Source organism: Rhinoraja longicauda, chromosome 20, assembly GCF_053455715.1.
Source record: "Rhinoraja longicauda isolate Sanriku21f chromosome 20, sRhiLon1.1, whole genome shotgun sequence".
Lineage (NCBI taxonomy): Eukaryota > Metazoa > Chordata > Chondrichthyes > Rajiformes > Arhynchobatidae > Rhinoraja > Rhinoraja longicauda.
Window position 1 is genome coordinate 8,280,042 of NC_135972.1, and position 12,455 is coordinate 8,292,496.

General features: G+C 47.0%; 1 protein-coding gene across 3 annotated transcripts in view; it reads right to left on the minus strand.

Moving 5' to 3' along the window:
- Nucleotides 1-12,455, minus strand: part of scube1 (signal peptide, CUB domain, EGF-like 1) — a 208,764-nt gene that overhangs the window by 147,345 nt on the left and 48,964 nt on the right. For all 3 annotated transcript variants that reach the window (XM_078416899.1, XM_078416897.1, XM_078416898.1), the window contains exon 4: nucleotides 1,801-1,935. In XM_078416899.1, coding sequence (XP_078273025.1) covers nucleotides 1,801-1,935 — 135 coding nt within the window. The remainder of the gene's footprint in view (nucleotides 1-1,800; nucleotides 1,936-12,455) is intronic.

Here is a 12,455-nt window from a genome sequence, read left to right on the forward strand (position 1 = left end):
TTTGACCTCAATTTTGGAGAAATAATCCATATTTGGCTTCAGGATTTCAAACAATGTTTCAGCCACATTTATTACATCACGAAGCAAAATTTAAAGATAAAGTAGCACCCTTCAGAAAACAGAATTTCATTCTTTGATTCAGCAAAGCAATATAATGTCAGCCCTCATTTGGAATATTGTAACCAGTTTTGGGACCCATATCTGACAATAGACAAAAGACAATAGACAATAGGTGCAGGAGTAGGCCATTCGGCCCTTCGAGCCAGCATCACCATTCAATGTGATCATGGCTGATCATTCTCAATCAGTACCCCGTTCCTGCTTTCTCCCCATACCCCCTGACTCCACTATCCTTAAGAGCTCTATCTAGCTCTCTCTTGAATGCATTCAGAGAATTGGCCTCCACTGCCTTCTGAGGCAGAGAATTCTGAGGAAGGATATGCTGGCATTGGAGAGGGTCCAGAGGAAGTTTACAAGAATGACCCCAGGGATGATTGGGTTAACGTATGAGGAGCGTTTGACGGCACTGGGCCTGTACGCGCTGGAGTTTACAAAGATGAGGGGGGACCTCATTGAAACCCACCAAATAATAAAGGGCCTGGATAGAGTGGATGTGGAGAGGATGTTTCCAGTAATGGGAGAGTCTAGGACCAGAGGTCACAGCTTCAGAATAAAAGGACACACCTTTAGAATGGAGATGAGGTGGAATTTCTTTAGCCAGAGGGTGGTGAATCTGGGGAGGGCAAGGCAGTGGGTGTTTATAAAGCCGTGATATAGGTTCTTGATTAGTAGGGGGGTCTAAGCTTAGGGGAGACGGCCGGAGAATGGGGTTGAGAGGAAAAATAGATCAGCCATGATCAAATGACAGAGCAGACTCGATGGGACGAATGGCCTGATTCTGATGATACTTTGTTGTCACATGTACCGAGGTACAGTGAAATGCTTTGTTTTGCACGCAATACAAAAACGTCACTTATTCCCTTTCTCCAGAGACGCTGCCTGACCCGCTGAGTTACGCCAGCTTTTTGTGTCTATCTTTGGTTTGAACCAGCATCTGCATTTCCTTCCAACTCATTAGAGTCACGTTGGGAGTCCCTCTTTATTCTCCTCTGTTGCTGTTATGTTGCTCCTATGCCTTGTGAAATAATGTCGACACGTTAATGCTGGAGTAACTCGGCTGGACAGGCAGCATCTCTGGAGAGAAGGAATGGGTGACATAGAAACATAGAAACATAGAAAATAGGTGCAGGAGTAGGCCATTCGGCCCTTCGAGCCTGCACCGCCATTCAATATGATCATGGCTGATCATCCAGCTCAGTAGCCTGTACCTGCCTTCTCTCCATACCCCCTGATCCCTTTAGCAAAAAGGGCCACATCTAACTCCCTCTTAAATATAGCCAATAACTGGCCTCAACTACCTTCTGTGGCAGAGAATTCCACAGACTCACCACTCTCTGTGTGAAGAAATGTTTTCTCATCTCGGTCCTGAAAGACTTCCCCCTTATCCTTAAGCTGTGACCCCTGGTTCTGGACTCCCCCAACATCGGGAACAATCTTCCCGCATCTAGCCTCTCCAACCCCTTAAGAAGAGGGGTGACGTTTCGGGTCGAGACCCCTCTTCAGACCTTACCTTCAGATCTTAATGTTATTCATTAAATTCAGGTTACATACAGTCCTTGTTAACATGGTCGTCCCACACAATATAATTAGTTCATCGATCCCGGTGGTAGCTATGGTTTCACATTCCCCCTCCCTCCCCAGAATGCAGTTAAGTCCCTTCAATGGTAAATGTACACTCACCATTCGAACGGTGTATGCAGGTGTGTTGGTTGTCACTCAGAAAGAACCCCTCTTTGCACTGACATTCATAGCTGCCCATGGTGTTAACACAGATCTGTTGACAGCCTCCATTATTGTCATCACATTCATTCACGTCTGGAAATTGGAAACAAAAAATTATTCATCTTAACAAAAGAGTCTTCACATTGAAAAAAAACATAAAACCTTCATTCTAAAATGATGGTCATATATACAGCATTTACCGCAGCACGGAATTTGGACACCAAATTTGCAGCAGATCATGGAGAGACCGTCTGCAAACTTTAATTTCACCAAGGGATCAAAATGCTGGAGTAACTCAATGGGACAGGCAGCATCTCTGGAGAGAAGGTATGGGTGACGTTTCCCATTCCTTCTCTATCAGAGATGCTGCCTGACCCGCTGAGTTACTCCAGCATTTTGTGTCCATCTTCGATTTAAGCCAGTCCTTCCTACACATTCAATTTCACCATTATTTAGTTTTAGTTTAGTTTGGAGATACAGCATGGAAACAAATCCTTCGACCGACCAAGTCCATGCCGATCATCGATTACCCATGCACACTGACAATAGACAATAGACAATAGACAATAGACAATTCTAGGAGGCCATTCGGCCCTTCGAGCCAGCACCGCCATTCAATGTGATCATGGAATTCTCTGCCTCAGAGTGGAATTCTCTGCCTCAGAGTGGAATTCTCTGCCTCAGAAGGCAGTGGAGGCCAATTCTCTGAATGCATTCAAGAGAGAGCTGGACAGAGCTCTTAAGGATAGCGGAGTCAGGGGGTATGGGGAGAAGGCAGGAACGGGGTACTGATTGAGAATGATCAGCCATGATCACATTGAATGATGGTGCTGGCTCGAAGGGCCGAATGGCCTCCTCCTGCACCTATTGTCTATTGTCTATTGTCTATTGTCAATCAGTACCCTGTTCCTGCCTTCTCCCCATACCCCCTGACTCCGCTATCCTTAAGAGCTGGTTCCATGTAATCCCAATTTCTCCACTCCCTGCACAATTTCTCGTCCACTCCCTGCACATTACATTCATTTTTGTCAAGGCCAATTAACCCTCCTTTGGGATGTGGGAGGAAACCCCGCGCGGTCGCAGGGATAACGTGCAAACTCCATACAGACAGCACCTGCGGTCAGGAACAAACCCGGGTCTCTGGCGCTGAGAAGCAGCGGCTCCACAGCTGCAACCTCGTTAAACCAAAACTAGGACAACAAACAAAGCAATGGTATTTTGGTTTGCAGATCCATTTGTATTTCATGGTAGTTACCTAACGCAAATTATAAGCCACAGCTGATTGTTTCTGACGCCTCCTCTTCACAGCAGGGCAGGCAACACGGTGGCGCGGCGGTAGAGCTGCTGCCTTACAGCGCCCGAGACCCGGGTTCCATCCCGACTACGGGTGCTGTCTGTACAGAGTTTGTACGTTCTCCCCGTGACCTGCGTGGGTTTTCTCCGGGTGCCCCGGCTTCCTCCCACGCTCCAAAGACGTAGAGATTCATAGTTTAATTGGCTTGATAAAATTATAAATTATCCCGCGTGCGTGCAGGGTAGCTTTCGTGGGTGGGGATCGCTGGTCGGCGCGGACTGGGTGGGCCGAAGGGCCTGTTTCCGCGCTGTATCTCCAAACTAAACTAAATATTCATTTCCCCCACAGGACTAATTTGGATTTATTTTGGAATTAATTTCAGAATTCCAGCTTTCACAAAACAGATAATGGGATCACTGCCCCTGAATATATACAAACCATTGATCCAGCCTTCCAGATCCTCTGAAGTGGTCAGAAGAAGCATAACATGCAAGTATGTGGAACAGAAGCCAACTGCTGTACTCTGTGACTGCTCCAAAGTCACGCTAACTATCCATGGATACTGGATGCTATTCAGCAATTCTCCTCTTTATTTATCGGCCTTTGGAGCAATGTGTATTTTATACTTCTGCATTTCAAGCATGATCAACTCACTGAATATATACACATGTCCCACAGACCAAGTATGGCCCTCTCATAAAGGAATCAGCCAAAGTTATTCCATTCCTCCACGAAATTCCCCTCACCAAAACCTCTCCATGTAATAAAACGCAACTCGAAGATAGATATTCAGCCTCTGATGTTCAATGCTAGCTGCTTTCCACTGGCACTCATTTCTTTCTGCTGGAGCTCTTGGAAGGTGTGTCACTCGAAGCTTGTAAATAAAGCACATCAATGCCTCTACTTCCTGAGAACATTACGGAGATTCGGTACGTCAGAGAGGATTCTCTTGAGCTTCTCCAGGTGTACAGCGGGGAGCGTATTGACTGGTTGCATCACGGCCTGGTTCGGCAACTCGAACGCCCAGGAGCGGAAAAGACTGCACAAAGTTGTGAACACGGCCCAGTCCATCACCGGCTCTGACCTCCCCACCATCGAAGGGATTTATCACAGTCGCTGCCTCACAAAGGCAGCCAGCATCATCAGAGCCCCACACCACCCTGGCCACACACTCACTACACCCCTGCCATCGGGAAGAAGGTACAGGAGCCTGAAAACTGTAACGTCCAGATTCAAGAACAGCTTCTTCCCTACAGCCATCAGGCTATTAAACACTACAACCTCAAATAAGCTCTGAACTACAATAGCCTACTATTATTGTTATTATTATCATTATTGCACTACTATTGTTTGTTTTTGTGTACGTGTGTGTGTGTGTGTGTACGTATGTGTGCGTGTGTATATATGTATGTGTGTGTGTGTTTGTGTGTGTACTTGTAGTGTGTGTGTATATATATACACACTGAAGTTTTTTTCTCTCTTGTTTATTATATTGTTTACAGTGCACCGTGTTTACATGTTCTGTTGTGCTGCTGCAAGTACGTCCGTCATTGTTCTATCCGGGACATACGACAATAAAACACTCTTGACTCTTGACTCTTGAGCTCATCAATCTCCATGTGGATAACTGTCACTGCATGTAACTCGGGCAAGAGAGAGTCGGGGGAAGAGGCCCCAGAGAAGTAGGCCGAGGGAGGAGGGGAGAATTCACGAATCCACAAGGGCCAGGCGAGTATTGAATCTGGGAGAGACGTAGACAAGTCTTGAGTGTTCGATGCAAGGTGAAGGTGAGTGAGAATGATTCAGCATCTCAGGAGAGAAGGAATCGGGCATGGTCACGTGTCACGGTCACGTGTACCGAGGTGCAGTGCAGGGAGTCGCCAAGTGACAAAAGCTCACCGTGGCATTCCTATCTACCGCCTGGCAGCAACGGTTACGGGGAGAAGGCAGGAGAATGGGGTTAGGAGGGAGAGATAGATCAACCATAATTGAATGGTGGAGTAGACTTGATGGGCCGAATGGCCTAATTCTACTCCTATCACTTACGACCTTGTGACCTAATCAGGGACTGTAGACTCTGGAACAATGAGCAAAAATAAAACCCAAAGTGCTTGAGAGACTCAGTGGACAAGCAGCATCTCTGGATCTCTGTTTTCACAGATTACCCTTCCGTATCTGCCTCTACCCTGCCTCTTAGTTTGAAGAAGGGTCTCGACCTGAAAAGCGTCCCCTGTTCCTTCTCTCCAGAGATGCTGCCTGTCCCGCTGAGTTACTCCAGTGTTTTGTGTTGACCTTCGATGTCAACCAGCATCTGCACAGTCCCTTCCTACACATCTCTGGAGAACATGGATAGGTGACCTTTTAAACCCCGAGCTGAGGGTTCAGAGATGTGGAACCTGTGCAGGAAAATGGTGCCACAATAAAGGGTCAGCATTATCCTATCCAAGAGCAGCAAGGCCTGTACAGGAAAGAACTGCAGATGCTGGTTTAAATCGAAGGGCAGACACAAAACGCTGGAGTAACTCAGCGAGGCAGGCAGCATCTCTGGAGGGAAGGGATGGGTGACGTTTCGGCTCGAGACCCTTCTTCAGGCTTGAAGGGCCGATCGGCCTGCTCCTCGTTGTGTTTCTTGCACTAGGTGCTGGCAGCCTGCTCGCGATGGAGCAGCGAGCTTAGCGAGTAACAGATGTGGACAGATGCGCAGCGTCAACACCACCATTAATTGTACATCATTTGGAACAGTGATTTCCCGTCAATAAACATTTTGTTATGCAAAGCCTGCTGTGGAGAGGATTCAAAATAATGTTTATTTTAAGATTGGAGTGCAATTAACAGAGAGCATCTGTCAGCCTCTTCAATGTCACAAAATGTTCTCCAACGTCCACAAGGATGGATTATAGAGCAGTTTCATCATCAAACAAAATCTCAATGCTTCTAAAAATCTTGAGCAGAGGCAATAATGATGACCCCATGGTGCATGCTGATCTAATTAATAAATCATAAGATTAGTGATAAGAATAGAATTAGGCCTGGAATAGAATAGAATCAGAGTGATGGCAAGAGCAAAGTATGGAGGAGAGAAGGAACTGCCCAAGATCCAAAGCATACCACCTCATCTGTGAAACACGGTGGTGGGGGTGTTATGGCCTGGGCATGTAAGGCTGCTGAAGGTACTGGCTCACTTATCGTCATTGACGATACTACTGCTGATGGTAGTAGCATAATGAATTCTGAAGTGTACAGACACATCCTATCTGCTCAAGTGCTTTTATATGCAATGGGGGGTGGGGACTATGTATAAACACTGCTGTAATTCTTACATGGTGAAGCCAAAATGTACAAAAATGGCCTTTATTAAAATCTGACAATGTGCACTTTAACCACAAGCAATTTTTTTCTATTACAAATCTCAAATTGTGGAGAACAGAGGCAAATAAATAAATGATGTTGTCTTTGTCCCAAACATTATGGAGGGCACTGGATCCTTTCAATTCCTAAAGTTTAAGAAATTGTGTCACAGAAGGGATGCAACATTAATGTGTAGAAAGGAACTGCAGATGCTGATATATACAGAAAAGACACAAAGTGTTGGAGTAACTCAGCGGGTCAGGCAGCATCTCTGGGGTAATAGGATTGGGTGACATTCCGGGTCGGGACCCTTCTTCAGACTTGGGTGACGTTTGGGGTCGGGACCCTTCTTCAGCTGCAACCAATTATAATTTTACTTCAGCACTAAACATCACACCTTGTTAAAATGAATGAAGTCAGACATTCCTGTAAAGTTGCCATCCACAAAGGGTGGTGGGTGTATGGAACAAGCTGCCAGATGAAGGTATCACAAAATGCTGGAGTAACTCAGCGGGTCAGGCAGCATCTCTGGAGAGAAGGAATGTGTGACGTTTCGGGTCGAGACCCTTATTCAGACTGATATCAGGGGAGGCAGGGCAAAGAAAGGATATAGGTGGAGACAGGAAGACAGTGGGAGAACTGGGAAGGGGGAGGGGAAGAGAGGGACAGAGGAACTATCTAAAGTTGGAGAAGTCAATGTTCATACCGCTGGGGTGTAAGCTACCCAAGCGAAATATGAGGTGCTGTTCCTCCAATTTGCGGTCGGCCTCACTATGGCACTGGAGGAGGCCCATGACAGAAAGGTCAGACTGGAAGTGGGAGGGGGAGTTGAAGTGCTCAGCCACCGGGAGATCAGGTTAGTTTCCTACACAAGCTGCCAGATGAGGTCGCTGAGGCTGGAACTATCCCAATGTTTAAGAAACAGTTAGACAAGTACATGGATAGGACAGGTTTGGAGGGATATGGGCAGGCAGGCAGGTGGGACTAGTGTAACTGGAACATGTTGGCCAGTGTGGGCATGTTGGGCCGAAGGGCCTGTTTCCACACTGTATCACTCTATGACTCTATGACACACTTTGTGTAAACCTCAATATCACTATTTATTGTTGTTGCAGGTGACTAACTCGCACTATTTCTGTCCGTTTTTTTCCTGGAGTGGTTAACGTGTGTGTTGAAAAATAGAAGATCACTCACTTCCGTTAAGCAAAATATCAACATGGAGGTCTTTTAGGGGAGGTAGTGCACAATGAATCATCCACGTCCATGTGTCACTCACACACATCCTCTGGCTACACCCAATTTTCCATTTTCATGCCAGTTATCTTGTGATTTCTTTAACTAAGTTTCCGATTTGTATCGAAATAGCATAATCAGTGGGTGAAAGCAAACCTGGATTTAAAAACTCCTGCAGGTTTATTTTGCAATAAGCCAGAGATTATAAGTGTTGGTGAGACCGCATTTGGAATATTGCGTTCAGTTCTGGGCACCATGTTATAGGAAAGGTATTGTCAAGCTTGAAAGGGTTCGGAAAAGATTTACGAGGATGTTGCCAGGACTAGAGGGTGTGAGCTATGGGGAGAGGTTGAGTAGGCTGGGTCTCTATTCCATGGAGCACAGGAGGATGAGGGGGGGGGTCTTATAGAGGTGTACAAAATCATGAGAGGAATAGATCGGGTAGATGCACATAGTCTCTTGACCAGAGTAGGGGAATTGAGGACCAAAGGACATAGGTTCAAGGTGAAGAGGAAAAGATTTAATAGGAATCCGTGGGGTAACGTTTTCACACAAAGGGTGGTGGGTGTATGGAACAAGCTGCCAGAGGGAGTAGTTGAGGCAGGGACTATCCCAACGTTTAAGAAACAGACAGGTACATGGATAGGACAGGTTTGGAGGGATATGGACCAAGCGCAGGCAAGTGAGACTAGTGTAGCTGGGACATGTTGGCCGGTGTGGGCAAGTTGGGTCGAAGGGCCTGTTTCCACACTGTATCACTCTATGACTCTATTAGAAACAGAATAACTTCATAGCAATAGAAGAAGCCATTGAGCCCACAATAACGGTAATCTAGGTCCAAGATCTCTCATTTCCCTCACCCTTGACTCTTAGTATGATGAAGGGTCTCGACCCGAAACGTCACCCGTTCCTTTTCTCCAGAGATGCTGCCCGACCCGCTGAGTTACTCCAGCATTTTGTGTCTGCCTTCATATCAAACATCAAACATTACAGATGCCAATTAACCTACAAACCTGCACGGCTTTGGAATGTAGGGGGAAACCTGGAGGAAACCCACGCAGTCACAGGGAGAATGTGCGAACTCCACACAATCAACACCCGTAGTGGGAATCCAACACAAGTCTCTGGCTCTGTGAGGCAGAGGTTCTACCACTGCACCATCCTAAAATGACTCTATTTTAATTGAGTAATGGGGATCGAGATGTCAAAAGAGGCACAGGATCAAAAATAATGAGAGTTTGAGTTCAGTTCATTGTCACGTGTACCGAGGTACAGTGAAAAGCATTTGTTGCGTGCTAACCAGCCAGCGGAAAGACTGTGCCTGATTACAATCGAGCCATTCACAGCGTGCGGATAGATGGCAAAGGGAATAACGTGAATAACGTTTCTGTCAGACTAGAGGTTTAAAAGAGTGGAGCGATTGTCATGCGTGATTGCAGATCCACTTCTGTGACTAACACACAAAGAGTCGACTGGGTTGGATCCAGGAATAGATGGAGTCGAGTGTTATACAACCAGTGCAAACTCATGCAGAAAAGCTCAGGATTTAGACACAAAATGCTGGAGTAACTCAGCGGGACAGGCAGCATCTCTGGAGAGAGGGATGGGTGAAGTTTCTGGGTCGAGACCCTTCTTCAGACTGATGCCAGGCGAGAGGGAGATTCAGAGATAAGGAATTGTAAGGTGTGAAAATACGACAAAGGGAATGGAGATCAAGGAACATGTAGAATGGATCTTTGTTAGTTGGGAGAAGGAACAAGAAAGCAAACAGAGATAAAATGTAGTGGGAGACAGTAAGACTGGTCGGAGAACTGGGAAGAGGAGGGATGGAGAGAGATGGAAAGCAAGAGTTACTTGGTTAGAGAAGTCAATGTTCATACCGCTGGGGTGTAAGCTGTCCAAGCATCACCCATTCCTTCTCTCCAGAGATGCTGCCTGACCCGCTGAGTTACTCCAGCATTTTGTGTCTATCTTCGGTTTAAACCAGCATCTGCAGTTCCTTCCTACACAAGGGCAGGATTTAGATGTGAGCACTCAGTCAGGGAGTGGGTTGTGTAGGATAATAGAGAACTCAATGGAGGCTGAAGATAGACACAAGATGATGGAGTAACTCAGCGAGACAGGCAGCATCTCTTCAACCCAGCGGTAGGAATATTGATTTCTCTAACTTCAAGTAACCCTTGCATTCCCTCCCTCTCTCTCCGTCCCTCCCCGCCCTAGTTCTCCAACTAGTTTCACTGTCCTGATTAATCTTACTGTTTGAGTGCCTCCTGATCACCTTCCCCTCAGCCAACAATGAGCCATTCTCCATTTCCCTGATCACCGTCTGCTTTGCTCTGTCGTTTTCACACCTTATCCTTCCATATCTCTAGACTGCCTCGCCCCAGTCTGAAGACAGGCCTCGACCCGAAACGTCGCCCATTCCTTCTCTCCAGAGATGCCTCCTGTCCCGCTGAGTTACTCCAGCATTTTGTGTCGTTGTCAATGGAGGCTGATTCGGCTGGGTTCTGAGGGAGTGGGACGGAGGGAGGGGAGGTTTAACTGCTGTGATTGAGAAGAGTGAAGGATGTGGGGAAAAATATCCTTGGGAAGAGCAAGACTGCTTAGGGCCACAGCTGGGAGTATGACCAATGATCTCTCTATAGCTGGGCAAGATGATGAGTAGGGTTGCCAACTGTTCCGTATTAGCCGGGACATCCCGTATATTGGGCTAAATTGGTTTGTCCCGTACAGGATCGCCTTGTCCCGAATTAGGCCCGGGGGGCGCTGTAGGCCCGGGGGGCGCTATAGGCCTGGACACTGTAGGCCCGGACACTGTAGGCCCGGACACTGTAGGCCCGGACACTGTAGGCCCGGACACTGTAGGCCTGGGGGCCGCCGTAGGCCCAGACAGTGTAGGCCTGGAGGCCCAGGCGCCGCCTAATGGAGGTTGCATAGCAACCAGCCTCCCAGCCCGGGCGGCCGCCGTTGGTGGAGTGGGAGCACGTGGCCGCTGGCTGGGTGAGGTCACGTGGGGCGTGGGGAGGTGACGTCACTTTTTGTCCCTTATTTGGGAGTGAGAAAGTTGGCAACCCTACTGATGAGCCCAAAACAAACCTTCTCATTAGACAGTAAGAGGGGAAGCATTAGAAGATAAACTATGAAGCAGGTGATCACGGCATCCTTAACCACAGACGCCAGCCAGCGAGGTAAGGGAGATCCCATCCTTATTAAACAAGCACACAACATTGTGGTCTGAAAACATTTGGAATTTGCAATGAAAACATCCAATAGAAATTCCGAGCATGTTATTTCAAAATAATCATTTTGTAATATGGAATCTGATTTTAATGGTCAATTCAGATTAAATGAAATCATCCATTCATGGCAGCAAAGAAAGCAAAGTGCTGGGAGGAACTGGAGGGAAGGAGGTGAGGACGGAGGAACTTCTTTAGTCAGAGGGTGGTGAATCTGTGGAACTCATTGCCAGAGAGGGCTGTGGAGGCCAAGTCAGTGGATAATTTTTAAGGCAGAGATGGGCAAATTGTTGATTGGAACGGGTGTCAAGGGTTATGGGGAGAAGGCAGGAAAATGGGATTAGGAGGCAGAGGTCAGCCATGGTGATGGTGAATGGTGGGAGTGGACTCGACGGGCCGAATGGCCTAATTCTACTCCGATAACCTGTGAACGTGAGCCCAGCGAGTACGGCAACATATGTGGAGGCCTCGTCTGTCCATTTCCCTCCACAGATGCTGACTGACCTGCTGAGTTCCTCCAACACTGTTATTTTGCTCAGGATTCCAGCATCTGCAGTCTCTTGTGACTCAATCCATAGGGCCAAGTAAACAATCCGCGCTTAAGACAACGTAGTCGTGTGACTGAATGATTGATTAAATTATGCCAATGTTTGGCCATGTTTCCCAACAAGATCAGCCTAAAATAAAGGCCTTGTACAGAGAAGGTTCACCAGATTGATTTAGTACAGAGAAGGTTCACCAGATTGATTTAGTACAGAGAAGGTTCACCAGATTGATTTAGTACAGAGAAGGTTCACCAGATTGATTTAGTACAGAGAAGGTTCACCAGATTGATTTAGTACAGAGAAGGTTCACCAGATTGATCCCTGGGATGGCAGGACTTTCATATGAAGAAAGACTGGATAGACTCGGCTTGTACTCGCTGGAATTTAGAAGATTGAGGGGGGATCTTATAGAAACTTACAAAATTCTTAAGGAGTTGGACAGGCTAGATGCAGGAAGATTGTTCCCGATGTTGGGGAAGTCCAGAACAAGGGGTCACAGTTTAAGGATAAGGTGGATGTTTTTTAGGACCGAGATGAGAAAGTTTTTTTTCACACAGAGAGTGGTGAGTCTGTGGAATTCTCTGCCACAGAAGGTAGTTGAGGCCAGTTCATTGGCTATATTTAAGAGGGAGTTAGATGTGGCCCTTGTGGCTAAAGGGATCAGGGGGTATGGAGAGAAGGCAGGCACAGGATACTGAGTTGGATGATCAGCCATGGTCATATTGAATGGCGGTGCAGGCTCGAAGGGCCGAATGGCCTACTCCTGCGCCTATTTTCTATGTTTCTATGTTGCCTTACTGAAGCAACATCGTGACGAAATACAGGAAAGGTCTGTTAGCCCGAGGAAGGGTCTCGACCCGAAACGTCACCCGTTCCTTTTCTCCAGAGACGCTGCCTGATCCGCTGAGTTACTCCAGCATTTTGTGCCCAGAGTCTGTGCGTTGTTGGACCATATTT